Source organism: Coregonus clupeaformis, chromosome 1 (assembly GCF_020615455.1).
Source record: "Coregonus clupeaformis isolate EN_2021a chromosome 1, ASM2061545v1, whole genome shotgun sequence".
Taxonomy (NCBI): Eukaryota; Metazoa; Chordata; class Actinopteri; order Salmoniformes; family Salmonidae; genus Coregonus; species Coregonus clupeaformis.
Genome location: NC_059192.1, coordinates 12,487,028 through 12,514,383, shown reverse-complemented (window position 1 = coordinate 12,514,383; position 27,356 = coordinate 12,487,028). Strand labels below are relative to the sequence as shown.

Here is a 27,356-nt window from a genome sequence, read left to right as displayed (position 1 = left end):
CTACCCATATCTGATTGTCTCGCTCTCTATCTCCCCTCTCTTTCAGTATGCTCTCTCTCTTCGCTCTCAATTCAATTTCAATTCAATTTCAATTTAAGGGCTTTGTTGGCATGGGAAACGTATGTTAACATTGCCAAAGCAAGTGAAATAGATAGTAAACAAAAGTGAAATAAACAATAAATATTAACAGTAAACATTACACTCAGAAGTTTCAAAAGAATAAAGACATTTCAAATGTCATATTATGTATATATACAGTCTCTCTCTCTCTCTCTCTCTCTCTCTCTCTCTCTCTCTCTCTCTCTCTCTCTCTCTCTCTCTCTCTCTCTCTCTCTCTCTCTCTCTCTCTCTCTCTCTCTCTCTCTCTCTCTCTCTGTGGTCAGTTGGGTAACAGATCTGAGTGATATGGGACACAGCCAGCTGTTTATTCTAAAGGTATAAAGTCTGTCTGAAGGGTAGACTGGACACTTCACCATGGTGAGAAACACACTTCTCGGGGAGCGAAGGGAAGGGGGGTAAGTGATTATCTTTCTCTATCCTCTATTCCGTCCTCCCTCCCTCTTCCCACTACCCCCCAATATACTGGTCTATACATAGACCACAGGAGCATCTGAGAGATAATATCAGTCTCCTGGTAGACCCTTAAGCAGCTCCCGCCCACCCTGGCCTCCATAGCCCAGCTCCTTACTGTGATAGGTTTTCACACTCTCTCTCGGGTGTACATGAGGGTAGGCACTGGGACGCTTTCTGGAATACTTTCAGCTCTTCTTCTCCTCCTGGAACATTCTTTTCGTCTTCTCTAATTCCTGAGGATTCTACTGAGGTAAGGCTGAGTTTGTGACATCACTGCCCACACAATCCCTGGTCCTTTGTAGCTCAGTTGGTAGAGCATGATGCTTGTAACGCCTTCGTAGTGGGTTCAATTCCTAGGACCAGCTGTACATAAAATGTATGCACACATGCCTGTAAGTCGCTTTGGATAAAAGCTTTTTCTAAATGGCGTCTATTATCTCACCCAGACTTATGGGTTATCTGGTGGTGATAAGAATGGACTGATGTAGGTCTAAATGTCAGCCAGGTATGGACAAGCTCACGTTTAAGGGGTGAATTGAGCGATATAGTGGTTTTAGATTTGATTCAACATGGGTTTATGCCATGCAAGGCCTGCATTGCACTAGGCTGGGCTTTGCTGTGCTGTTTCAGGCGGAAATGTCCTTGTCAGTGTATATCATGTGTCCTCCACGTACGGCAGCATGTCATATGTATCACAGCATAAATTAATGAATGTATTAATGGTATCAACTCACATCGCTTTATAAATATTGGCTAGTAGCTGCATAGATTTAGCAATTTATACTCTTCAACACTCATCGGGTACAAACCATTCACATTCCATGTCCATCAGGCTGGAGTGGGTTTGGAATGTCAGTGGTATGATTGGGCATTCACGTGCTTGGAGTCGTAAGTCCGACATGATTGAGTTCAAGTGCTTCTGAAGTTAGAACAATTCTTCAACCAATAAGAATTTACCTAGCGAGTACATAACGTTTTGAGAACCATGTTTCTTAGAGCTTCGTGAGAGTGTGGTTGTCCTATGGTTATTTTGCATACAACCTTCCAACAACTTTCTGGGAATGGTGCAGGATAGTTGCTTGGCTTTGGAACATTCTCAGCACATTTAAGGAACTTGACAAAAGAAAACAGTATTTTCTTGGTATTTCATTACTTTAACAGAACATTTCTTAAAAGTTCAAACATGGTTACATTTAATTTAAATTTTGCTAATGTTCCAGGAATGTTCTTCAACTGGTTTGACATTGGGAATGTCCTCAAATAGTTCAGAGAATGTTAAAAAACAACTTTCTTCTGTGGGAACTTCAGTTCTTCAGCGTAGCGTTTCCTACCGATTTCCTCATTGTTCTATTAAAGTAATGTTCTCAAATTGTTCCGAGAACATTAAGAAAACGTTCAATTAAAAACCACCAGAAAACTTTAGTAATGTTCAGAGAATGTTATTTAAAAACATATACATTCTGTTCTCAGTATCAACAAAACTCTCTCTTCCTCTATCTTGTTAAGTGTGTTCAGGTGTTGGCCACGCCCACTAATTGGCCACACCTGGTCTTAATGAGTGCTTGTTTCCTTTGAAATGGGGTCTGTTTGAATAGACTAAAATGAACAGCTTTGTATGAGTTAAAAACACATGGCTTGCTATCTCCATCCTGGGGTGCGTTTATACAGGCTGCCTAATTCTCATAGTTTTTTCACTAATTGGTCTTTTGACCAATCAGATCAGCACTTTTGTCAATAATTGGGAAAAAGATCAGAATTGAGCTGCCTGTGTAAATGCAGCCCTGGTGGCGAAGTGGACTAATTCCATGGATAGAGACCAGAAGTTCATAGGTTCGAATTCCACTGATGCCTTGTCATAACAAAAAAGAAATGTGTTTGCATGATTAATGCCTAAGGATTTTTTCCCCATGTGTCTTATCTGTGCTTGGAGTTTAAAAAAATATGTTCCCCAAATAAGCTAGCAGTGTCATTAAAAGTGTTATTGAAACATACAGTGAACGTTTTAAAGAAGATATTCAAAAACCTAATCTATAATTTCCGTTCTCAGAGCATTAATAATTTCTGTTCTCAGAGCGTTAATAAAACCTCCCTGGAAAACTTTCAAGGAACCAGAGTAAAACATTCTTAGAACCTTCAGCAGACATTTTCATACAAATATATAAACCAAGGTTAATTATTTATTATAAATTATAATATGGTCATTCCATTTGTCATCATCTTTTGGTTGAAAAGGTGAAAGGTCAATGGTGGAATGTCACGACTCGGCAACTCGGGTAACAATATTTTCTCTGAGTTTCCCACTTGGAGGGTCAATCGAAAAAAACGTCCCAGTCAGAACTCCAAACTTCCGATAACTCCGACAGCACGTGAACGTCTCATAAGAGATTATGGTGGGAGTTCTAGAGGATGAGCTGAGTGTTTCGGGAATCGGGACGTGTGTGTTTGGGAATGTGCTGACTGATGAAGTTCCCTGTCAGCTGTCCTCCATGGAGATGTATCTGCAGCTAAAACAGGAATAGTGAGGGGGATAGGAGCCCTTGTGCTGGGGGTAACGGGACCCCCAGACCCTCAGGCCGTCAGCCTCACAACATCCTGAAGTTGGGGGACTTTTCCCAACGCTAACCCATCAGGAGCTCCATAAGCCCTGCATTCTTCCCCCTCTCCCTATGTCTACCCAGGGGACCCTGGTGCGATCAAGGTGTATGTGAGTGTGTGTATGCGTATGTGGTGTGTGTCAGTGTCTATGTGATGTGTGTGTGTGTGAGTGAGTGGTGACAGTGACACTCAGCAGAGCTGCTGTGGAACACGTAGTAATAATAGCGGCAGGGTGTTGGATTCCAGCAGGAGCTTCAATTACAGCAGATTCAATCAATTACATCAACTACAGTATGGAAGATAAACCCACAGACCCAGAGCTACAGAGTAATGGCTCCCTGGAACCCCACCTTAAATCTAATGGTGTTGTGATCCAGCAAACAGATGGACAGAAGTGACCAACCACCCAGTCTTTAGTTGTGACACAGGAGGGGAAATGACCCACCATCATCAGCGTCATCATCATCCGTCTAATCGACAGTCTGTGATTGGCTGTTAATTCTAACTGTGTCTTTCTGATTGGTACAGGCTGCAGGCATGCCTCTCTCAATTCCCGCCCCCCCTAACAAGAGGAAGAAGGTCAACAAGATCATTACCGATCTGACCAACATCACCCAGGATGGTATGATGCATACACACACACACACAATCAATCAACATTTTTTATAAAGCTGATGTCACGAAGTGCTTATACAGAAACCCAGCCTAAAACACCAGAGCGCAAGCAATGCAGATGTAGAAGCAAGGTGGCTAGGAAAAGCTCCCTAGAAAGGCAGGAACATTGGAAGAAACCTAGAGAGGAACCAGGCTCTGAGGGGTGGCCAGTCCTCTTCTGGGTGTGCCTGTGGAGATTATAAGAGTACATAGCCATTGTCAGATCGTTCTTCAAGATGTTCAAACGTTCACAGATGACCAGCAGGGTCAACTAATAATCACAGTGGTTGTAGAGGGTGCCGCAGGTCAGTACCCCAGGAATAAATGTCAGCTGGCTTTTCATAGCCGAGAAAGCAGGTCGAGACAGCAGGTGCGGTAGACAGAGAGAGAGAGAGGGGGGGAGAGAGAGAGAGAGAGAGAGAGAGAGAGAGAGAGAGAGAGAGAGAGAGAGAGCGAGAGAGAGAGAGAGAGAGAGGGGGGGGGGGGACAGAGAGGGCAGCAGGCAGAACAGCAGAAACTGGATCAGCAGCACGACCAGGTGGACTGGGGACGGGGACAGACAGCAGTCGTCAGGCCAGGTAGTCCTGAGGCATGGTCCTAGGGCTCAGGTGCTCCGGGAGGGGAGAGCAAGAGCGAAATGGGAGAATTAGAGGGATCATACTTAAGATCACACAGGACATCAGATAAGAAAGGAGAATTACACCAGATAGGACAGACTGATCCTAGCCCTCCGGCACATAGACTATTGCAGCATAGATACTGGAGACTGAGACGGGGAGTTGGGGGGCACGGAGAGTGGAGCACTTCACACACATACACACACACACACACACACACACACAATCCTCTCAGCACAGGATTGCTTTGCCAGCTCCCAGCTTTAAAGCTGTGTGTGTGTGTGTGTGTGTGTGTGTGTGTGATGTGGCTGGGCTCCAGGTGTTATGAGTGATATCAGAGTGTGTCTAGCGGATGTTGAAGAGAATGTTTTATGGGGACGAGAGGAGAGCAGCCAGCCGTCTGCAAAACCCATTTGACACTTTTATTAGAGAGGGAGAGAGAGACAGAGAGAGACAGAGAGAGAGAGAGAAAGAGAGAGAGAGAGATTTGGAGGGAGAGAGAGACAAAGAGAAATAGAGAGGTTTGGAGGGAGAGAGACAGAGAGAGAAAGAGAGAGAGGTTTGGAGGGAGAGAGAGAAACAGAGCGAGAGAGAGAGAGAAAGAGAATGAGGTTAGGAGGGAGAGAGAGAGAGAGAGAGAGAGAGAGAGAGAGAGAGAGAGAGAGAGAGAGAGAGAGAGAGAGAGAGAGAGAGAGAGAGAGAGAGAGAAAAGGAGGATGTATAATGGTAATATTTCCACCTTACTCTCAGATAGGTTAGTTGGAGTTTTTGCCATATTTTTTGCACCTATCTACATTTTCAGATCTACAGAGCCTAGGAGTTGGAGTTTAGACTAGAGGATGGGGGGTAAATGGGTAAGGATTGATATCGGACTGGGAAGATAATATTGATTGTTAATTGATTGGATAAATATAGCACGTTTCCAGTGCTCAAAGCGCTTTATATAGTAAAGTGGGAACTGTGGTGCTGTGTAAATTTAGCATTGTATTCAATGAATTCATGGATATGTAAATGACATTTAATCTCATCCAATGCCTGATATTGTGTTTCCCCCTTCTCCAGACGAAGAGTTGGATCCTGAGGCATCAGAGTTTGATCTGGGCACAAAGATCAAGACTCCTAAAGACACCATGCTGGAGGAACTGTCTCTGTTGACCAACAAGGGATCCAAGATGTTCAGGATGAGGCAACAGAGAGTGGAGCGCTTCATCATCACCAACGAGAATATGGTGAGGACAGGGAGACAGAGGGGGAGGGGAGGTCTGTTTGTCAGTGAGTGTCTTTGCACACTGATCTGGCTTTGTGTGTCTGTGTGTGTGTGTATGTGTGTGTGTGTGTGCGTGTATGTGTGTGTGTGCGTGTATGTGTGTGTGTGTGTGCGTGTATGTGTGTGTGTGCGTGTATGTGTGTGTGTGTGTGTGTGTGTGTGTGTGTGAAGGCCTAATGCCAAGGGAGCCCCAGAGAGCTGAGTGTTTAAGTGTACCAGTGTGTGTGAGTGTGTGTGTGTGTGTGTGTGTGTGTGTGTGTGTGTGTGTGTGTGTGTGTGTGTGTGTGTGTGTGTGTGTGTGTGTGTGTGTGTGTGTGTGTGTGTGTGTGTGTGTGCTTATCTGACTTTGTGTCCTGCCTCATCTAGCAGAAACTCCAGCAGCTGGTTCCATCCCTGGGGTGTGAGACGACAGCCCCACCACTCACTCAGGAACCTGAGCATGGTAGAACTAAGCACTTTTACATTCCATTAGTTCCATTGTACCAAGCTAAATCAAGCACACCTCAAGCATGTGAAAGTATTTGACATTCATATGTGTTGAACGGCTGGTCTGATATCAACACGTGTGCGATGGCGTTGTGTTTATCTAGAGGAGGATAAGGAAGCAGAGAAAGAAAAGAGGAGGCAGCAGTATGTGCGTACCTACGTGTCGCCATGGGAACGGGCCATGAGGGGAGACGAGTCCCTGACCTCTACCATGCACCACCGCATGGCTGGACCACATACCCCCCACGACATGCCCAAGTTCAAGAGCTTCAATAGGTAAAACCTACAGTCTATAGTGTTGGCAGCTATGACATGGCCTTCAATCTGCTGATGTAACTACCATGTATACTGTACATAATGATAGTAATATTTGATTGACAGGACGGCCCTGCCCTATGGCGGCTCCGAGAACGCGGGAGGCCACTTGACCTTCGAGCCTCCTGAGATCCTATTCGCCCCAGTGGAGGCGGAGTCCCTCCACTCCCTGCAGGGGGACATTAGGTCCCGCCCCTCGTTCAACCGCACCCCCATCGGCTGGGTGTGTAACCTGGAGGACAACTCACACATCCACATGGAGCTGGACAACATGCTGCCCTTCGACGGAGAGACGGACGATCTGTAGACACACACACACAACCCTGCCATACCCACACACATATGTTGATATGTATTTATTTGCATGAAACCTACGTGGCTGAAGAGAGAAGAGACAGAAGGTGATGGTGATGATGAAGGTGATGGTGATGATGAAGGGGATGGTGATGATGAAGGCGATGGTGATGATGACAGTGAAAAAGAAAGTGATGAAGATAATAAGACAATAACCTTGACAGTTGAAAATATAGCCTGGATGAAATTGCATTTACCAATAAACCTTTCCGTGTACAGAAATCCTGGCTACTGAGCTCTGCTTATTTTCAGTTGATCATATCCCTCAACACATTAGAATTCAGGTCTAGTTTCGTCATGACGTCATTGGTACAGTATCACAGAGGCAGTTCAGTTCATTGACCAGGAGAGGGCGGCCGGGAGCCGTTCAGTCCCACAGTGACGTCACTCTCTGTGAGCGAGATCGGAAAGACGGGCATGCTATCGCGAGAGCAGTGTGCCGCGGCCGCAGCACTGGATGGAAACCTGGATTGCGCCCCTCTCCTCTCCATCGTTATTTTTTTACAGCGACAGCACGAGTCTCGAACGGGACACTAACGGGACCCGAGGTGAGCACGCATTCTTTAAACTCCATCTACGAGAGATAAAGGAAGGGACACGTTGTATTCCTTCAACAGTAAATAAATGCAGCTGACGCACGCGGAAAAGTCAGTTCGAGAGGACGTGCGTGGTGCCGCGCGGCCAGATGTGCGTATGCTTGTTAGGATGCTCTCTCTCTCTCTCTCTCTCTCTCTCTCTCTCTCTCTCTCTCGGTTCGATTCCCACTCACTCTGGATAAGACCGTCTGCTAAATGACTAAAACGTAAAACGAGTGCATCATTAGGATCGTTTCATAACAGACAGAGATTCTGATGACCAGATTTACCCTTTCAGAGTTGGTAGATATTGTGTAGATACCTAATGCTTTTAAACGTATTATCGGACCTAGCCTATAAACGGTTCAGTTGGGCTATTCTATTTTTAATTACAGTTGGTTTGCGTTAACTATTAACGGCCCTGCGACTTGTTGATCGAAAGCTACAACCTCAGCCCCGGTAGCAGGTGTCATCAGTCCAGGTATTGATTTACCGCTGCTGTTTGGTCTGTATTGATGAGGTCAGTGGTGTAGTGAAGGGTGTACGCAGATATACGCCGTATACCCACTTATTTTTCAGTGGGCATTGCATATATTCACTTCTCAATCCCCATTGATAGGTATCAAAGTAGTGTAGTGTGTAGTATCAATTTAGGACTGATGCAACATATCGGAATGTTTAGCTTAAAATGTTGATAAACTATTATTTCTTCACATTCTAGGCACAGCAATGTACACAAGGCAGTAGGCCTACACGTGAATGTTCCAAAATGCAATTTGCGGGAAAACACATGCAAGCTGTTTCATGGACAGAGATGGAAATGTCCTTTAGAAAGAGGGGGGATTTAAAGATGCAACAACTATCGTGGGTTGCTAATATGATTAGGATAATGCCTTTGGCTGCTAGACATTGAAAAACAGTTGAAAGAAAACCAATAGAACAGGAGAACACATAATGAGTAAGTCTTTATCAAAATAATCGCCTCCACGTTTTGAAGCAAGGTAAGACATGCCTCATACTATGAAGTAAATGGCTAATGATAGACCTAACCGTCTTCTGGTAGATGGAAAGGCTTAACCAAAAACCTTCTCAATTAAATGTTAACTAGCTTTTGCAAACTCCATCTCATGTGCTACAGAAACAATGCTAATCAAACAACAGTGCTAGGTGCCTGCACACTTGAATTAAAGGATAACTACTCTCAAAAATATACATTTCTTTGATTTTTCCCAGACCTCAAAAGTAGTCTCCTGATGTGGTTTAAGTATTGTTATAGACTTAGAACATAAATGTTGTTGTTTTTCTGTTTAAAAATAAAATGTGTGACCTTGAGACAAAAACCTGAAAAAAAGGTGAATTTCTGATTCAGTTTATCTGTTTCAATAGTAGGACTACGATTAGCCTACTGCACAGTACAGCTGGGGTTGGCTTGACTGTGAAAGACCAATATGGGATTAATCATTTTAGGTAATTCAGAGTGTTTTCTTAGGTAATTCAGAGTGGTTTCTTAGGTAATTCAGAGTGTTTTCTTAGGTAATTCAGAGTGGTTTTTTTGGTAATTCAGAGTGTGTTTTTTTGGTAATTCAGAGTGGTTTTTTTGGTAATTCAGAGTGTGTTTTTTTGGTAATTCAGAGTGGTTTTTGTAGGTAATTCAGAGTGTTTCTCATAGGATTTTTCACACAGGGTGCCTTTCCTTTGCCGAGCGGGCCAAAATGAGAGTAAAACCACTTCTCCAGGCACCACTACACCACTGGATGAGGTTGTCTGTTACTGTCCATACTAGCACTCATGACTACACACACACACACACACACACTGTACATACATACACTGTACATACATATACACAAATGCTTGCAAGTTAAGCATTTCACTGTACTCGTGCAAGTAACAATAAAACTTCAAACATGAAACACACACACGTTAGAATCACCTTTGGCAGCGATTACAGCTGTGAGTCTGTCTAGGTGTCTCTAAGAGCTTTGCACACCTGGAATGTACAATATTTGCACATTATTATTATTTTTAATTCTTCAAGCGGTTAAGAGTGTTGGGCCAGTATCCGAAAGGTTGCTGGTTCGACTCCCCAAGCCAACCAGGTGAAACATTTGTCAGTGCCCTTGAGCAAGGCACTTAACCCTAATTGCTCCTGTAAGTCGCTCTGGATAAGAGCGTCTGCTAAATGACTAAAATGTAAATGTAAAAGGTGGTTGTTGATCGTTGCTAGACAGCCATTTTCAAGTCTTGCCATAGATTTTCAATCCGATTTAAGTGAAAACTGTAACTAGGCCACTCAGGAACATTCAATGTCGTCTTGGTAAGCAACTCCAGTGTATATTTGGCCTTGTGTTTTACGTTATTGTCCTGCTAAAATGTGAATTTGTCTCCCAGTGTCTGTTGGAAAGCAGACCCATAACATGATACAGCCACCACCATGCTTGAAAATATGAAGAGTGATGTGCTGTGTTGGATTTGGCCCAAACATAACGCTTTGTATTCAGGACAGCCATTAAACTCTGTAACTGTTTTAAAGTCACCATTGGCCTCGGTGAAATCCCTGAGCGGTATCCTTCCTCTCCGGCTACTGAGTTAGGAAGGATGCCTGTATCTTTGTAGTGACTGGGTGTATTGATACACCATCCAAAGTGTAATTAATAACTTCATCATGCTCAAATGGATATTCAATGTCTGCTTTTTTATTTTGTACCAATCTAGCAAAAGGTGCCCTTCTTTGCGAGGCATTGGAACACCTCCCTTGTCTTTGTGGTTGAATCTGTGTTAGAAATTCACTACTCAACTGAGGGACCTTACAGATAATTGTATGTGTGGGTTACAGAGATGAGGTAGTCATTAAAAAACTATGTTAAACACTATTAGTGCTCACAGAGTGAGTGCATGCAACTTATTATGTGACTTGTTAAGCACATTTATTCCTGAACGTATTTAGGCTTGCCATAACAAAGGGCTTGAATATTTATAGACTCAAGACATTTCAGCTTTTCATTTTTAATTAATTTGTAAACATTTCTAAAAACATAATTCCACTTTGACAATATGGAGTATTGTGTGTAGGCCAGTGACACAAAATGTCAATTTAATCAATTTTAAGTTCAGGCTGTAACGCAACAAAATGTGGAAAAGGTCAAGGGGTGTGAATACTTTCTGAAGGCACTGTAGATGGAAATGTGGTCAGGTAGAACTTATGGAATTCCACGTTGGTTTGGAGACTGTAGTTACAGTGCATTTGGAAAGTATTCAGACCACTTGACTTTTTCCACATTTTGTTACGTTACAGCCTTATTCTAAAAGGGATTACATTGTTTTTCCCCTCATCAATCTACACACAATACCCCATAATGACAAAGCAAAAACAGTTTTTAATTTATTTTTGCAAATGTATAAAATAAAATGAAATATCACATTTACATAAGTACTCAGACCCTTTACTCAGTACTTTGTTGAAGCACCTTTGGCAGCGATTACAGCCTCGAGTCTTCTTGGGTATGAAACTGCAAGCTTGGCACACCTGTATTTGGGGATTTTCTCCCATTCTTCTCTGCAGATCCTTTCAAGCTCTTTCAGGTTGGATGGGGAGCGTCGCTGCACAGCTATTTTCAGGTCTCTCCAGAGAATGTTCGATCGGGTTCAAGTCAGGGCTCTGGCTGGGCCACTCAAGGACATTCAGAGACATGTCCCGAAGCCACTCCTGCGTTGTCTTGGCTGTGTGCTTAGGGTTGTTGTCCTGTTGGAAGGTGAACCTTCGTCCCAGTCTGAGGTCCTGAGCGCTCTGGAGCAGGTTTTCATCAAGGATCTTGCTGTACTTTGCTCCGTTCATCCTTCTCTCCATCCTGACTAGTCTCCCAGTCCCTGCCGCTGAATAACATCCACCACGGCATGATGCTGCCACCACCATGCTTCACCGTAGGGATGGTGCCAGGTTTCCTCCAGACATTCAGGCCAAAGAGTTCAATCTTGGTTTCATCAGACCAGAGAATCTTGTTTCTCATGGTCTGTGAGTCTTTAGGTGCCTTTTGGCAAACTCCAAGCGGGCTGTCATGTGCCTTTTACTGAGGAATGGCTTCCATCTGGCCACTCTACCATAAAGGCCTGATTGGTGGAGTGCTGCAGCGATGGCTGTCCTGGAAGGTTCTCCCATCTCCACAGAGGAACTCTGGAGCTCTGTCAGTGTGACCATTGGGTTCTTGGTCACCTCCCTGACCAAGGCCCTTCTCCCCCGATTGCTCAGTTTGGCCGGGCGGCCAGCTCTAGGAAGAGTCTTGGTGGTTCCAAACCTCTTCCATTTAATAATGATGGAGGCCACTGTGTTCTTGGGGACCTTCAATGCTGCAGAAATGTTTTGGTACCCGTCCCCAGATCTGTGCCTTGAAAATCCTGTCTCGGAGCTCTACGGACAATTCCTTCAACCTCATGGCTTAGTTTTTGCTATGACACGCACTGTTAAACTGTGCAACCTTTATATAGACAGGTGTGTGCCTTTCCAAATCATGTCCAATCAATTGAATTTACCACAGGTGGACTCCAAGTTGTAGAAACATCTCAAATGTGACACTCTGGCTCTATGGACGTTTATATTGAGCCAGGGGTTGTTCTTTTTCGTGTGTTTGGGTGTATTTCATTTGGTGGTGTTGGGGATGGGTGAGTTTCATTTGTTTGTGTCATGTGGTGATTGGTCGATGACTCCCAATCGGAGGTAACGAGTGTGCTGTCGGCTCGTTATCTCTGATTGGGAGCCATATATATTCTGTGTGTTTTCTCCTTTGTGTTGTGGGTTATTGTTTCTTTGTTGCTGTTTGTCGTATTTCAGTATAGAACTTCACGTATCGTCTTTTTGTTGTTTTTTCGTGGTTGCTTTGATTAATAAAGTCATCATGTTCACTCGTAACGCTGCGCATTGGTCCAATCCTTCAGACGATCGTGACAGAATAACCCACCAAAAAAGGACCAAGCAGCGCGTCCAGAGCAAGGGGTCTGGACACAGGAGTTATGGATGCCTCCTAAGGACTTTTGGACATGGGAGGAGATTCGGGCTGGAAAGGGTCCTTGGGCACAACCGGAGGAACATCATCGCCCTCGTGAAGAGCTGGAGGCAGCTGCAGCCGAGAGGAGGTGGTCTGAGGAGGAATATCACCGCCCTCGTGAAGAGCTGGAGGCAGCTGCAGCCGAGAGGAGGTGGTATGAAGAGGAAGCGCGGAGTCGAGGCTGGAAGCCCGTGGTTACTCCCCAAAAATTTTTTGGGGGGGCACATGGTCAGGCGCCTGGGCAGCAGGAGGCTGCCACAGGGAGAAAAGGAGAGAAGGCTATCGGATTACGGGAGCCATTGGCGAGTAGAGGGAGGGAAGTTGTTGTGGCACGGCATGAGAGACTGAAGTGTGTTCCCAGTCTGGTCCGGTCCGTTCTTGATCCCCAGTTAAGGCCAGTGGTGGGTGTTCCCGGTACGGTCCGGCCTGTTCCTACTCCACGCACCAGGTCCACGATGTGCGTCGCCAGCCGGCCTGAACTGGCCGTCTGCCCAACGGCGCCTGAACTGCCCGTCTGCCCAACGCCCGTCTGAACTGCCCGTCTGCCCAACGCCGTCTGAACTGCCCGTCTGCCCAACGCCGTCTGAACTGCCCGTCTGCCCAACGGCGCCTGAACTGCCTGGCTGCCCAACGCCGTCTGAACTGCCCGTCTGCCCACGCCGTCTGAACTGCCCGTCTGCCCAACGCCGTCTGAACTGTCCGTCTGCCCAACGCCGTCTGAACTGCCCGTCTGTACTGAGCCTGCAAAGCCGCCCGTCTGCCATGAGCCTTCAGGAGCCGTCCGCCAGACCGGAGCCGCTAGAGCTCTCCGCCAGACAGGATCAGCCAGAGCCTTCCGCCAGACAGGATCAGCCAGAGCCTTCCGCTCAGACAGGATCAGCCAGAGCCTTCCGCCAGACAGGAGCAGCCAGAGCCTTCCGATCAGACCCGGATCAGCGCGAGATCCGTCCAGCCAGCCATGAGCAGCCAGATCCGTCAGCCAGCCATGAGCAGCCAGATCCGTCAGCCAGCCGACGAGCAGCCAGATCCGTCAGCCAGCCACGAGCAGCCAGATCCGTCAGCCAGCCATGAGCAACCAGATCCGTCAGCCAGCCACGAGCAGCCAGACCCGTCAGCCAGCCGCGAGCAGCCAGACCCGTCAGCCAGCCGCGAGCAGCCAGATCCGTCAGCCAGCCAGAGCAGCCAGATCCGTCAGCCAGCCGCGAGCAGCCAGATCCGTCAGCCAGCCATGAGCAGCCAGATCCGTCAGCCCCGCCCAGGATCCGCCAGATCCGTCAGCCAGCCAGGATCCGCCAGAGCCGTCCTGCCAGGATCCGCCAGAGCCGTCCAGCCAGGATCCGCCAGAGCTGTCCAGCCAGGATCCGCCAGAACCGTCTAGCCAGGATCCGCTGAGCCGTCCAGCCAGGATCCGCCAGAGCCGTCCCAGCAAGGATCCGCCAGAGCCGTCCAGCCAGGATCCGCCAGAGCCATCCAGCCAGGATCCGCCAGAGCCGTCCAGCCAGGATCCGCCAGAGCCGTCCAGCCAGGATCCGCCAGAGCCGTCCCAGCCTGGATCCGCCAGAGCCGTCCGCCGGGATCCGCCAGAGCCGTCCCCGCCAGGATCCGCCAGAGCCGTCCCGCCAGGATCCGCCAGAGCCAGCCAGCCAGGATCCGCCATCTAGTCAGGTACTGCCCCTTAGCCCGGTGCTGCCCCTTAGTCCGGTGCTGCCCTTTAGCCCGGTGCTGCCCCCTGAGTCCGGTGCTGCCCCTGAGTCCGGTGCTGCCCCTTAGTCGGTGCTGCCCCTGAGTCGGTGCTGCCCTTAGCCCGGTGCTGCCCTTAGCCCGGTACTGCCCCTTAGCCCTGTACTGCCCCTTAGTCCGGTACTGCCCGTAGTCGGTGCTGCCTGTAGTCCGGTGCTGTCCCTTAGCCCGGTGCTGCCCCTTATCCCGGTGCTGCCCCTTATCCCGGTGCTGCCCCTAGGGCGATGCTGCCCCTTAGTCCGGGGTTGCCCCTTAGTCCAGGTGGGGTTAGGTGGAGGGTGGTCATTGGGAGGAGGCTACCGAAGCAGGGTGGTGACTGTGGTGGGGTGGGGATCACGACCGGGGCCAGAGCCGCCACCATGGACAGACGCCCACCCAGACCCTCCCCTAGTCCTGATGTTGGTGCGCCCGGAGTTCGCACCTTTAGGGGGTACTGTGACACTCTGGCTCTATGGACGTTTATATTGAGCCAGGGTTGTTCTTTTCGTGTGTTTGGGGTGTATTTCATTTGGTGGTGTTGGGGATGGGTGAGTTTCATTTTGTTTGTGTCATGTGGTGATTGGTCGATGACTCCCAATCGGAGGTAACGAGTGTCAGCTGTCGGCTCGATTATCTCTGATTGGGAGCCATATATATTCTGTGTGTTTTCTCCTTTGTGTTGTGGGTTATTGTTTCTTTGTTGCTGTTTGTCGTATTTCAGTATAGAACTTCACGTATCGTCTTTTGTTGTTTTTCGTGGTTGCTTTGATTAATAAAGTCATCATGTTCACTCGCAACGCTGCGCATTGGTCCAATCCTTCAGACGATCGTGACATCAAAGATGATCAATGGAAACAGGATGCACCTGAGCTCAATTTCGAGTCACATAGCAAAGGGTCTAAATACTTATGTAAATAAGGTATTTCTGTTTTACATTTTTTATAAATTTGCAAAAATTTATAAAAACCTGTTTTCGCTTTGTCATTATGGGGTATTGTGTGTAGATTGATGAGGAAAAGGTTTTATTGAATCTATTTTAGAATAAGGCTGTAACGTAACAAAATGTGGAAAAGGTCAAGGGGTTTGAATACTTTCCGAATGCACTGTAAATTCTTATAGGCTGGTGTTGGGTTATTTTGTGATAGTTGTTTATTGCTGGAGGAGAGGAGAGGGGGATCGAGGAGGAGGGTAGATGGGGGAGATGAGGGGAGAGTAGGGAGAGAAGAGGACAGGAGAGTAGGTGTCTACTTTTTCATTCACTCTCTTTCCCTCTCTCCCTCTCCCACTCTCTCTCTCTCTCTCCCTCTCCCACTCTCTCTCTCTCTCTCTCTCGCTCTCTCGCTCTCTATTCTTTTCTCAATTCAATTAACAGGGCTGGACCAAGCCTTTAGTGGCTCCCCTCTTGACAGTGGAGAGAACATTTTAAGTTTTAAAGTTCATTTCCTACAATTCAAAAATTTACGAAAATTTAGCAATTTTATAACACACTTCATGCAATTCTACTCATTTTGCCATGGGGTGAAGAGACATTTTAGCAGTTTTAAAGCAAATTTCTTGCAATCCTACACATTTTGCCATGCCTTATGCCATGTTAATATGATATCTGAGTGAGAATGACTAACAAAAATCAATGTGGGCCACTTGAAGGTCAGGGCCCCTGGGCACCTGCACTGCGTGCCCAGTCAGTATTCGGCCATAATTACTACAAGTTTAGATAGCTGAGTAGACTAACTACCAGTAACAATGTTTTAGCTGACATGACTAATTGAGTGGCTGTCAGTTACTGACCTAGACCATAAAACGATTAATTTACTGAATTATCATAATAACGATAAATGGAAAGATACTGTAAGTTCATAACATGACCCTTATAACTATTACTAGTTTCAATCACCCATGTTAGCAAACTTATTTAATTTCAAACTTCACATATCTCTAGTAGGGCCTAATTGGTTATTTATTGTAATGAACAATATCAGCAAAATGTTCACGATAAGTGGTCAGTTTGGTCTGTGTCGATAATTGTTGGTTTATCGTCCCAGGTCTAGACTGACATAACAAGAGAATAACTGCTGATGCACAGACACATTTCAAAATTGCACCTTGTGTATTCTACTATTCTTAATCTCAATAGTAAGTCCCCCCCCCCAAAAAAAAAATATAATAATACTTTTTGGGGTCGGGGGCCCCCTAGTGGCCAGGGGCCCTAAGTGACCGCTTATGTCACTTATGCCTGGAGCCGGTCCTGAAGACATAGGACACGTGAGGGTTAGTGTGCGTATGAATTACATTATGTAAGAGATATTAAGTGAATACATTAACATATGAACATATTCACAGCCTTTCAGTCCTTCTCATAGAATGTCTGTGTGAGTGTGCATGTGTCTGATTGTATTGATGAATTCTTTATACACTGTAGGTGTGTGTTTTTGTGTGTGTGTGTGTACCAGGTTTGTGTGTTAGTTGTGTGTGTGTGTTATACTGTATAGTTGATTAATGAACATAGTGTATCAGCTGGGTGAATTACCTTGTGTCTTAGTCTTAAATCATTTCTACTATCTGTCACAAACATGCACACGTACACACACACATGCATGGACGCAAACACACACACGAGTCACGACACACATGCATGCACACACACACACACACACACACACACACCATCATAGGGGCTCCTGCATAGGCTATTTTGACCAATAACAGTTCAATGCATTTCGAGAGTCAGTAGACTTACAACTCATAGTAAAATAGTTAATTGTGATAGTATTCGATGTCCTGGGAGGCAGGCAGCAAGTTGTCCCAACTCTTTCTGTGAGCAACTCTGAATCCCTATGGAAATCCAACTGCCATTCCACTCTCAAGCTGCGTCTGTGTGGGTATGAATTAAAATTAAATCAAGTACAGGCTTAATTGAATGAACAACAGAGACTGAATGCATTATGGAATTGTATTAAATAGTTCTGAGGAATACTCCTCGGAGCCAGATGCTGATGACAGGTAGCCCTTTGCTGGGCAGCTGGCGTCGAAAGGAGTTTCAATTGAAAGGAGTTTCAATGACAGGCCTTAAGGTTATTATAGCTGGTGGTGGTAGGGAGGTGGTTGGTTTTGTCGACAACTGTTGCTGAAAAACAGCAAGTCATAGTACATGGGAAAGTTTACATATAAATACATCCCAAGATATTCGCCCATTGGTTGAGAGAGAGGAAGGTGATAATTGCAAGAGTGAGCCCATAGGTTGAACAGCATGCATGAGGAATATGCATTATTGTGCCGTGATTCTAGGCTATAAGGTAAATAGGTGAATTACATTCCTCACGTGGCTAGAGAGAAGATCAGAAGCAAGACGCGTGATGATGACACGTCTGTATTCAATCCCACAATGCCCCTAGAATAAGAAACAAAGTGAATTATATTATGCTTACTTGATGAGGTTAAACGAGCATTCAGACCAGCCTTCCTGATTGAACTTTAGTAAACAACATTATAATTATAGAAGATAATGCAATTTAGCCTCACCCTGCATCTAGATGTGGAATGTTATTGATCTATCAATTAAATGTTCTCGAAAGGAGTGTTCCATATGTTATGTCTGAGTAGAACTCGGGGAGGAGGGGCTGGCTGCAGACTCTAGAGAATTACTGAGAGAGAGAGCGTCCTAGCTAGCAAACCTCAGAGAATTACGGAGAGAGAGAGCGTCCTAGCTAGCAAACCTCAGAGAATTACTGAGAGAGAGAGCGTCCTAGCTAGCAAACCTCAGAGAATTACTGAGAGAGAGAGCGTCCTAGCTAGCAAACCTCAGAGAATTACTGAGAGAGAGAGCGTCCTAGCTAGCAAACCTCAGAGAATTACTGAGAGAGAGAGCGTCCTAGCTAGCAAACCTCAGAGAATTACTGAGAGAGAGAGCATCCTAGCTAGCAAACCTCAGAGAATTACTGAGAGAGAGCGTCCTAGCTAGCAAACCTCCGAGAATTACTGAGAGAGAGAGCGTCCTAGCTAGCAAACCTCAGAGAATTACTGAGAGAGAGAGCGTCCTAGCTAGCAAACCTCAGAGAATTACTGAGAGAGAGAGCGTCCTAGCTAGCAAACCTCCGAGAATTACTGAGAGAGCGAGTGTAAGAAAGAGTCTAAGTGTTGAAGGGATTGGAAACTAGAAAGTGATGTTGGAAGGAGTCGAGGCACCAGGAATCTAAGATTAGTTGTTTTGTTTTCTTGTAGGGCTTTAAAGAGCAAAATGCTAAAAATCTTGAAGGAATTTTGTACAAAAGTTCTATAAATGGAGTAGATTCAACAAAAGTCCCGTGTAGTTCAACACTGGCCTGTTCGGATAGACACAGCCACACTGCCCCAATACCAATCTGAATTTGAGCTCTCCACAAGTTTGCCAGATCGCTCAAGATTGACATCGAAATTGGAAGTTTGTCCATGTCCTGAGGACATCGGGGAATGCCTTCAAAACCAGCCACTGGGGGAACGTGGTAGATGGGCGTAATTCCGTGACTCCGAAGGTCGTGTATTCAATCCCAGTGGTAGACACTTGTTTAAAAAACAAACGTTTTAACCCTATCCCAAACCTTAACCCTTAACCATTTGGAATGAATGCCTAATGTTTTAATCCTATCCCAAACCTTAACCCTGAACCTAACCATTCGGAACAATGCGGAGTGAGAGGAGCAACCCAGGGTGTCAAAAACACTTTGAAAATATGACGTTTGGAGAAACTTGTATAAACGTCAGAATCTGAAGTCAAATTGGTAAAACCGTGAGATCTTTTTGTGCCAGATAGCTGATCATATAGCCCCGCCCATAGGCCTACCTTGTAATTTCCGGCTCAAACGGAAATTACCTTTAAATGTCAAGCACACTATTATGCGGCTCTATCGTAGGAGCGAGAGAGAGGGGGAGGGCAGGAGAGGGAGGAAAGAGAGACAGACTATAATACTTTATAATGCAACTCTCAGTAGTGGTGGAGGTGGAGGTGGTGGTGGAGGGTGGTGGTGGTAGAGCATGGCACTTGCAACACCAGGGTTGTGGGTTTGATTCCCATGGGGGACCAGTATGGAAAAAAACCCGTATGTATGCACTCACTACTATAAGTTGCTCTGGATAAGAGTGTCTGCTAAATGGTGGTTGTGCAGCCAGCTGTAATATAAATGCATTGTGTAGTAGATGTTATTTTACTGTGATGGGCTGTCACCAAACTCTATCAACTACTAGTATAAGAGGGAGGGAAACCTAGGCAGAACTGAAACATCAATGGTACAGTGACCAATATGGGTGATGTAGAGCAGGGCTGATGGTGTTGGACCGCAGGGTCTCAGAGTTTGATTGAATATTAGTAATACTCTGACTCAAATCAAATCAAATGTTATTTGTCAAATGCGCCGAATACAACAGGTGTAGACCTTACAGTGAAATGCTTACTTACAAGCCCTTAACCAACAATGCAGTTTTAAGATAAATAAGTGTTAAGTAAACAATAGATAAGTAAAAAATAAAAGCAGTAAAATAACAGTAAAAATAACAGTAGTGAGGCTATATACAGGGGGTACCGGTACAGAGTCAATGTGCGGGGGCACCGGTTAGTCGAGGTAATTGAAGTAATACGTACATATAGGTATAATAAATGTGACTATCCATAGATAATAAACAGAGAGTAGCAGCAGCGTAAAAGAGGGGGTGGGGGAGGGGGCACAATGCAAATAGTCCATGTAGCCATTTGATTAGCTGTTCAGGAGTCTTATGGCTTGGGGGTAGAAGCTGTTAAGAAGCCTTTTGGACCTAGACTTGGCGCTCCGGTACCGCTTGCCGTGCGGTAGCAGAGAGAACAGTCTATGACTAGGGTGGCTGGAGTCTTTGACCATTTTTAGGGCCTTCCTCTGACACCACCTGGTATAGAGGTCCTGTATGGCAGGAAGCTTGGCCCCAGTGATGTACTGGGCCGTACGCACTACCCTCTGTAGTGCCTTGCGGTCGGAGGCCAAGCAGTTGCCATACCAGGCAGTGATGCAACCAGTCAGGATGCTCTCAATGGTGCAGCTGTATAACTTTTTGAGGATCTGAGGACCCATGCCAAATCTTTTCCGTCTCCTAAGGGGGAAGAAGCTTTGTTGTGCCCTCTTCACGACTGTCTTGGTGTGTTTGGACCATAATAGTTTGTTGGTGATGTGGACACCAAGGAACTTGAAGCGCTCAACCTGCTCCACTATAGCCCCATCGATGAGAATGGGGGCGTGCTCAGTCTTTTTTTTTCCTGTAGTCCACAATCATCTCCTTTGTTTTGATCACGTTGAGGGAGAGTTTGTTATCCAGGCACCACATGGCCAGGTCTCTAACCTCCTCCCTATAGGCTGTCTCATCATTGTCGGTGATCAGGCCTACCACGGTTGTGTCATCGGCAAACTTAATGATGGTGTTGGGAGTCGTGCCTGGCCATGCAGTTATGGGTGAACAGGGAGTACAGGAGGGGACTGAGCATGCACCCCTGAGGGGCCCCCGTGTTGAGGATCAGCGTGGCAGATGTGTTGTTACCTACCCTTACCACCTGGGGGCGGCCCGTCAGGAAGTCCAGGATCCAGTTGCAGAGGGAGGTCTTTAGTCCCAGGGTCCTTAGCTTAGTGATGAGCTTTGAGGGCACTATGGTTTTGAACGCTGAGCTTAGTCAATGAATAGCATTCTCACATAGGTGTTCCTTTTGTCCAGATGGGAAAGGGCAGTGTGGGGTGCAATAGAGATTGCATCATCTGTGGATCTGTTGGGGCGGTATGCAAATTGAAGTAGATCTAGGGTTTCTGGGATAATGGTGTTGATGTGAGCCATGACCAGCCTTTCAAAGCACTTCATGGCTACAGACGTGAGTGTTACGGGTCCGTAGTCATTTAGGCAGGTTACCTTACTGTTCTTGGGCACAGGGACTATGGTGGTCTGCTTGAAACATGTTGGGATTACAGACTCAGTCAGGGACAGGTTGAAAATGTCAGTGAAGACACTTGCCAGTTGGTCAGCGCATGCATGGAGTACACGTCCTGGTAATCCGTCTGGCCCTGAGGCCTAGTGAATGTTGACTTGTTTAAAGGTCTTACTCACATCGGCTACGGAGGGCGTGATCACACAGTCGTCCAGAACAGCTGATGCTCTCATTCAGGCTTCAGTGTTGCTTGCCTCGAAGCGAGCATTGAAGTGATTTAGCTCGTCTGGTAGGCTCGTGTCACTGGTCAGCTTGTGGCTGTGCTTCCCTTTGTAGTCTGTAATAGTTTGCAAGCCCTGCCACATCCGAAGAGCGTCAGAGCCGTTGTAGTTCAATCTTAGTCCTGTATTGACGTTTTGCCTGTTTGATGGTTCGTCGGAGGGCATAGCGGGATTTCTTATAAGCGTCCGGGTTAGAGTCCCGCTCCTTAAAAGCGGCAGCTCTACCCTTTAGCTCAGTGAGGATGTTGCCTGTAATCCATGGCTTCTTGTTGGGGTATGTACGTACGGTCACTGTGGGGACGATGTCATCGATGCACTTATTGATGAAGCCAGTGACTGATGTGGTGTACTCCTCAATGCCATCGGAAGAATCCCGGAACATTTTCCAGTCTGTGCTAGCAAAACAGTCCTGTAGCTTAGTATCTGCGTCATCTGACCACTTCTTTATTGACCAAGTCACTGGCGCTTCCTGCTTTAGTTTTGTAAACAGGAATCAGGTGGATATAATTATGGTCAGATTTGCAAAATGGAGGGCGTAGAAGAGCTTTGTACGTGTCTCTGTATGTGGAGTAAAGGTGGTCTACAGTTTTTTTTCCTCTGGTTTGCACGTTACATGCTGGTAGAAATGAGGTAAAACTGATTTAAGTTTCCCTGCATTAAAGTCCCCGGCCACTAGGAGTGCTGCATCTGGATGAGCGTTTTCCTGTTTGCTTATGGCCTTATACAGCTCATTGAGTGCGGTCTTAGTGCCAGCATCGGTTTGTGATGGTAAATAGACAGCTATGGAAAAATATAGATGAAAACTCTCTTGGTAAATAGTGTGGTCTACAGCTTATCATGAGATACTCTACCTCAGGCGAGCAAAACCTAGAGACTTCCTTAATATTAGATTTCGTGCACTAGCTGTTGTTTACAAATATACACAGACCGCCACTCCTTGTCTTACAGGAGGCCGTTGTTCTATCTTGCCAATGCAGCGTAAACCCCTTGGCTTCCAGGAACTCTCAACCATCAATACACATCACCATCATCACCACAAGGTCCAGGCTCTGTGTGTGTGTGTGTGTGTGTGTGTGTGTGTGTGTGTGTGTCTGTGTGTTTGTGTTTGTGTGTTGGACCAGTACAGACTACAGTGTGCTAAATCACATGGTCCGGCTTTTCCCCCACGTGCCTGCAGCTTGGCCCATTTCCCTGTTAACTAACCGAGAAAATGAACACACACACACACACACACACACACACACACAGACACACACAAGATCACATCAGTTCAGTACTGGATGTTGTTGGATCTCTAGTTTGTATCTGGCCGGCCAGTGTTGCGGGGTCAGGAGGTCATGAGCAGGCTGTTGATTGGAGAGTTGTCTACAGCAGGCCGTGGTTCCCTTGGTGACCGGGGGGAGGGGTTATATAAGAGAGCATTTCTCTCTCTCCCTCCCTCTGTTTCTCTCTCTCCCTCCTTCTGTTTCTCTCTCCCCCTCCCTCTGTTTCTCTCTCCCCCTCCCTCTGTTTCTCTCTCCCCCTCCCTCTGTTTCTCTCTCCCCCTCCCTCTGTTTCTCTCTCCCCCTCCCTCTGTTTCTCCCCTCCCCCCTCTGTTTCTCTCTCCCCTCCCTCTCTCTCTCTCCCCCTCCCTCTGTTTCTCTCTCCCCTCCCCCCTCCCCCATTTCTCTCTCCCCTCCCTCTGTTTCTCTCTCCCCCTCCCTCCGTTGCTCTCTCCCTCCCTCTGTTTCTCTCTCCCCTCCCTCTGTTTCTCTCTCCCCTCCCTCTGTTTCTCTGTCTCCCTCCCTCTCTCTCTCTCCCCTCCCTCTGTTTCTCTCTCTCCCTCCCTCTGTTTCTCTCTCCCCTCCCTCTGTTTCTCTTCCCCTCCCTCTGTTTCTCTCTACATTTCCCTCTTTTGACCCTCCCTCTGTTTCTCTCTCCCCCTCCCTCTGTTGCTCTCTCCCTCCCTCTGTTTCTCTCTCCCCTCCCTCTGTTTCTCTCTCCCCTCCCTCTGTTTCTCTGTCTCCCTCCCTCTCTCTCTCTCCCCTCCCTCTGTTTCTCTCTCCCCCTCCCTCTGTTTCTCTCCCCCTCCCTCTGTTTCTCTTCCCCTCCCCCCATTTATCTCTCCCCTCCCTCTGTTTGTCTCCCCCTCCCTCTGTTTCTCTTCCCCTCCCTCTGTTTCTCTCTACATTTCTCTCTTTTGACCCTCCCTGTGTTCCTCTCTCATTCTCACCAAAATAATACAGTATTATTAGAGGAGCATAGAGTCATATGCTCCTTGCTCCAATCAAACATGAAGGTGTGATGCATTGGTTAGCTGTTTATGTCCTGTAGTTAGGGCTGTTACGGTGACCACACCGGCGGTCATTAGTCATGGCGGTAGTCTAATTCCATGTGACCATTTAGTAATGGAAATTAGGCTTCTCCAAGCTCTGATGCTGCTGATGGTCATTAGTAGCCTACCAAACTTGCTAACTGCCTGGTACTCAGCACTCTATTGTCCCTCTAATCACTCTGACATAAATGCAAATGCAATCGAAAATCTGATCAAACACTTCATGAGAGCCCATGAGCTCATGTTGCGCAACATTTCTATAGGCTATGCAATTGCGTGAGAAAACAGTGATGGCCTCTATTAAAAAGAGGTACTGTGCATTTGGAAAGTATTCAGACCCCTTGACTTTTTCCACATTTTGTTATGTTATGGCCTTATTCTAAAATTGATTTAAATGTTTTTTTCCCTCATCAATCTACACACAATACCCCATAATGACAAAGCAAAAACAGGTTTTTAGAAATTTCTGCAAATGTATTAAAAATAAAAAACGGAAATATCACAGTTACATAAGTATTCAGACCCTTTGCTATGAGACTCGAAATGGCCTCTACATGTCATCTATGCATTTAAAGAGCGAATGGAGGACGCTTTTCCCATGGTTCATTTTCATGCCAGCCAGGTAGGCTATACTCCTATTGTAAAGAGAAGCAATGTGCTTAATATTAGGAAAGTTGAGACATAAATATAGTAGGCTTAGCCTATAGAAAGCTGATGGGATCTACAGGCAAACTCATCTCCCAGCATGTCCAGCCCATCCATTATCTCAGCCAATCATGGCTAGTGGGAAGGTTCCTATCTTTTTCCATGGCTAAACCAACTAGGCTCGCGATGTAACAATTGTATTCGTATTTATGGATGGTATACAAGTTTGTTATTACTTTTGACCTGTAGTGTATATTAGGAGTAGTGCCCTTCCTCAGCCACAGTGTGTTATATGTGCTAAAGTACTATCTCACAACTCGATGAAACCTTTACTCTTGCGCAGACATTTAGAAACGAAACATGCCAATTTGAAACATAAGCCACTGGAGTTTTTTGAGCGAGAATTAAGAAGACTTTCAAGTAGTAAGACGTATAAAAGCAACAGATACCATTAATAAGAAGGGGCTAGAAGAGTCTTATATAGTGAGCTACCGAGTGGCTAGGACAGGCAAGCCCCATACTATTGAGGAGGACTTCATTCTTCCTGCTGGGGGATATGGCTGGGACAATGCTGGAGGAAAAGGCCCAAAAAACTATACAGACAATGCCTTCATCAAACCACACTGTTTCACGACGCATCAGTGACATCGCAGGAGATGTTTTGAAACAATTACTGCTTCGCATACAAGCCAGTGAATTCTATGCGTTACAGCTGGATGAGTCAGCAGACGTGGCGGCCTGGCACAGCTCCTGGTATATGTCCGTTACGTTTATGGGGGGTCAATTAAGGAAGACATCCTCTTCTGCAAACCACTGGAAACCAGGACAACAGGATAGGATATTTTTAAAGTACTGGACAGCTTTGTGACATCAAATGGACTTTTGTGGTCAAGATGTGTTGGTATCTGTACTGATGGCGCAAAAGCCATGACAGGGAGACATAGTGGAGTGGTAACGCGCGTGCAAGCAGTTGCTCCCGACGCCACTTGGGGACACTGCAGCATCCACCGAGAGGCTCTTGCTGCCAAGAGAATGCCTGACAGCTTGAAATATGTTTTGGACACTACAGTGAAAATGGTTAACCTTGTTAAAGCAAGGCCCCTGAACTCTCATGTATTTTCTGCATTATGCAATGATATGGGCAGCGACCATGTAACACTTTTACAACATACAGAAGTGCGCTGGTTACCAAGGGGCAAAGTATTGACACGTTTCTTTGAATTGAGAGACGAGCTTAAAGTTTTCTTTACTGACCATCATTTTCCCTTGTCTGACCGCTTTCATGATGACGAGTTTCTCAGACAACTGGCCTATCTGGGTGATGTTTTTTCTCGCCTGAATGATCTGAATCTAGGATTACAGGGACTCTCCGCAACTACATTCAATGTGCTGGACAAAATAGAGGCTATGATTAAAGAAGTTGGAGCTCTTCTCTATCTGCAATAACAAGGACAAAACACAGGTCTTTCCATCATTGTATGATTTTTTGTGTGCAAATGAACTCAAGCTTACGGACAATGTCAAATGTGATATAGCAAAGCACCTGAGTGAGCTGGGTGCGCAATTACGCAGGTACTTTCCCGAAACGGACGACACAAACAACTGGACTCATTATCCCTTTCATGCCCTGCCTCCAGTCCACTTACCGATATCTGAAGAAGAGAGCCTCATCGAAATTGCAACAAGTGGTTCTGTCAAAATTGAATTTAATCAGAAGCCACTGCCAGATTTCTGGATAGGGCTGCGCTCAGAGTATCCTGCCTTGGCAAATTGCACTGTTAAGACACTGATGCCCTTTGCAACCACGTACAGTTGAAGTCTGAGTGGCGCAGTGGTCTAAGGCACTGCATCGCAGTGCTAACTGTGCCACTAGAGATCCTGGTTCGAATCCAGGCTCTGTCGCAGCCGGCCACGACCGGGAGACTCATGGGCGGCGCACAATTGGTCCAGGGTAGGGGAGGGAATGGCCGGCAGGGATGTAGCTCATTTGATAGAGCATGGCGTTTGCAACGCCAGGGTTGGGGGTTCGATTCCCACAGGGGGCCAGTATAAAAAAATATATATATTCACTAACTGTAAGTCGCTCTGGATAAGAGCGTCTGCTAAATGACTAAAATGTAAATGTAAAATGTAAGTCGGAAGTTTACATACACCTTAGCCAAATACATTTAAACTCAGTCTTTCACAATTCCTGACATTTAATCCTAGTAAAAATTCCCTGTCTTAGGTCTGTTAGGATCACCACTTTATTTTGAGAATGTGAAATGTCAGAATAATAGTAGAGAGAATTATTTATTTCAGCTTTTATTTCTTTCATCACATTCCCAGTGGGTCAGACGTTTACATACACTCAATTAGTATTTGGTAGCATTGCCTTTAAATTGTTTAACTTGGGTCAAACGTTTCGGGTAGCCTTCCACAAGCTTCCCACAATAAGTTGGGTGAATTTTGGCCCATTCCTCCTGACAGAGCTGATCTAACTGAGTCAGGTTTGTAGGCCTCCTTGCTCGCACACGCTTTTTCAGTTCTGCCCATACATTTGCTATTGGATTGAGGTCAGGGCTTTGTGATGGCCACTCCAATACCTTGACTTTGTTGTCCTTAAGCCATTTTGCCACAACTTTGGAAGGATGCTTGGGGTCATTGTCCATTTGGAAGACCCATTTGCGAACAAGCTTTAACTTCCTGACTGATGTCTTGAGATGTTGCTTCAATATATCCACATAATTTTCCTTCCTCATGATGCCATCTATTTTGTGAAGTGCACCAGTCCCTCCCGCAGCAAAGCACCCCCACAGCATGATGCTGCCACCCGGTTGGGAAGGTGTTCTTCGACTTGCAAGCAACCCCCTTTTTCCTCCAAACATAACGATGGTCATGATGGCCAAACAGTTCTATTTTTGTTTCATCAGACCAGAGGACATTTCTCAAAAAAGTATGATCTTTGTCCCCATGTGCAGTTGCAAACCATAGTCTGGCTTTTTTATGGCGGTTTTGGAGCAGTGGCTTCTTCCT

At 46.1% G+C, this 27,356-nt stretch overlaps 2 protein-coding genes across 3 annotated transcripts in view; both read left to right on the top strand.

Moving 5' to 3' along the window:
* Positions 1-615: 615 nt before the first annotated feature.
* Positions 616-7,083, top strand: LOC121586362 (myozenin-1). 2 transcript variants are annotated; one of them, XM_041903108.2, is made up of 6 exons: positions 616-823; positions 3,697-3,790; positions 5,502-5,668; positions 6,076-6,148; positions 6,297-6,468; positions 6,574-7,083. In XM_041903108.2, the coding sequence occupies exons 2-6, from the start codon at positions 3,706-3,708 to the stop codon at positions 6,812-6,814; spliced, it is 738 nt and encodes a 245-aa protein (XP_041759042.2). In that variant the 5' UTR covers positions 616-823; positions 3,697-3,705; the 3' UTR covers positions 6,815-7,083. The 2 variants fall into 2 exon arrangements, with proteins under 2 accessions (XP_041759042.2, XP_041758959.2); XM_041903025.2 differs by having other exon boundaries at positions 617-823; positions 6,073-6,148.
* Positions 7,084-7,151: 68 nt separating this feature from the next.
* The window catches only part of LOC121581424 (inactive ubiquitin carboxyl-terminal hydrolase 54), a 71,420-nt gene continuing 51,215 nt past the window's right edge, over positions 7,152-27,356 (top strand). Inside the window, exon 1 of the mRNA XM_045223715.1 lies at positions 7,152-7,409. The gene's annotated coding sequence lies outside the window, so the exon portion shown is untranslated. The remainder of the gene's footprint in view (positions 7,410-27,356) is intronic.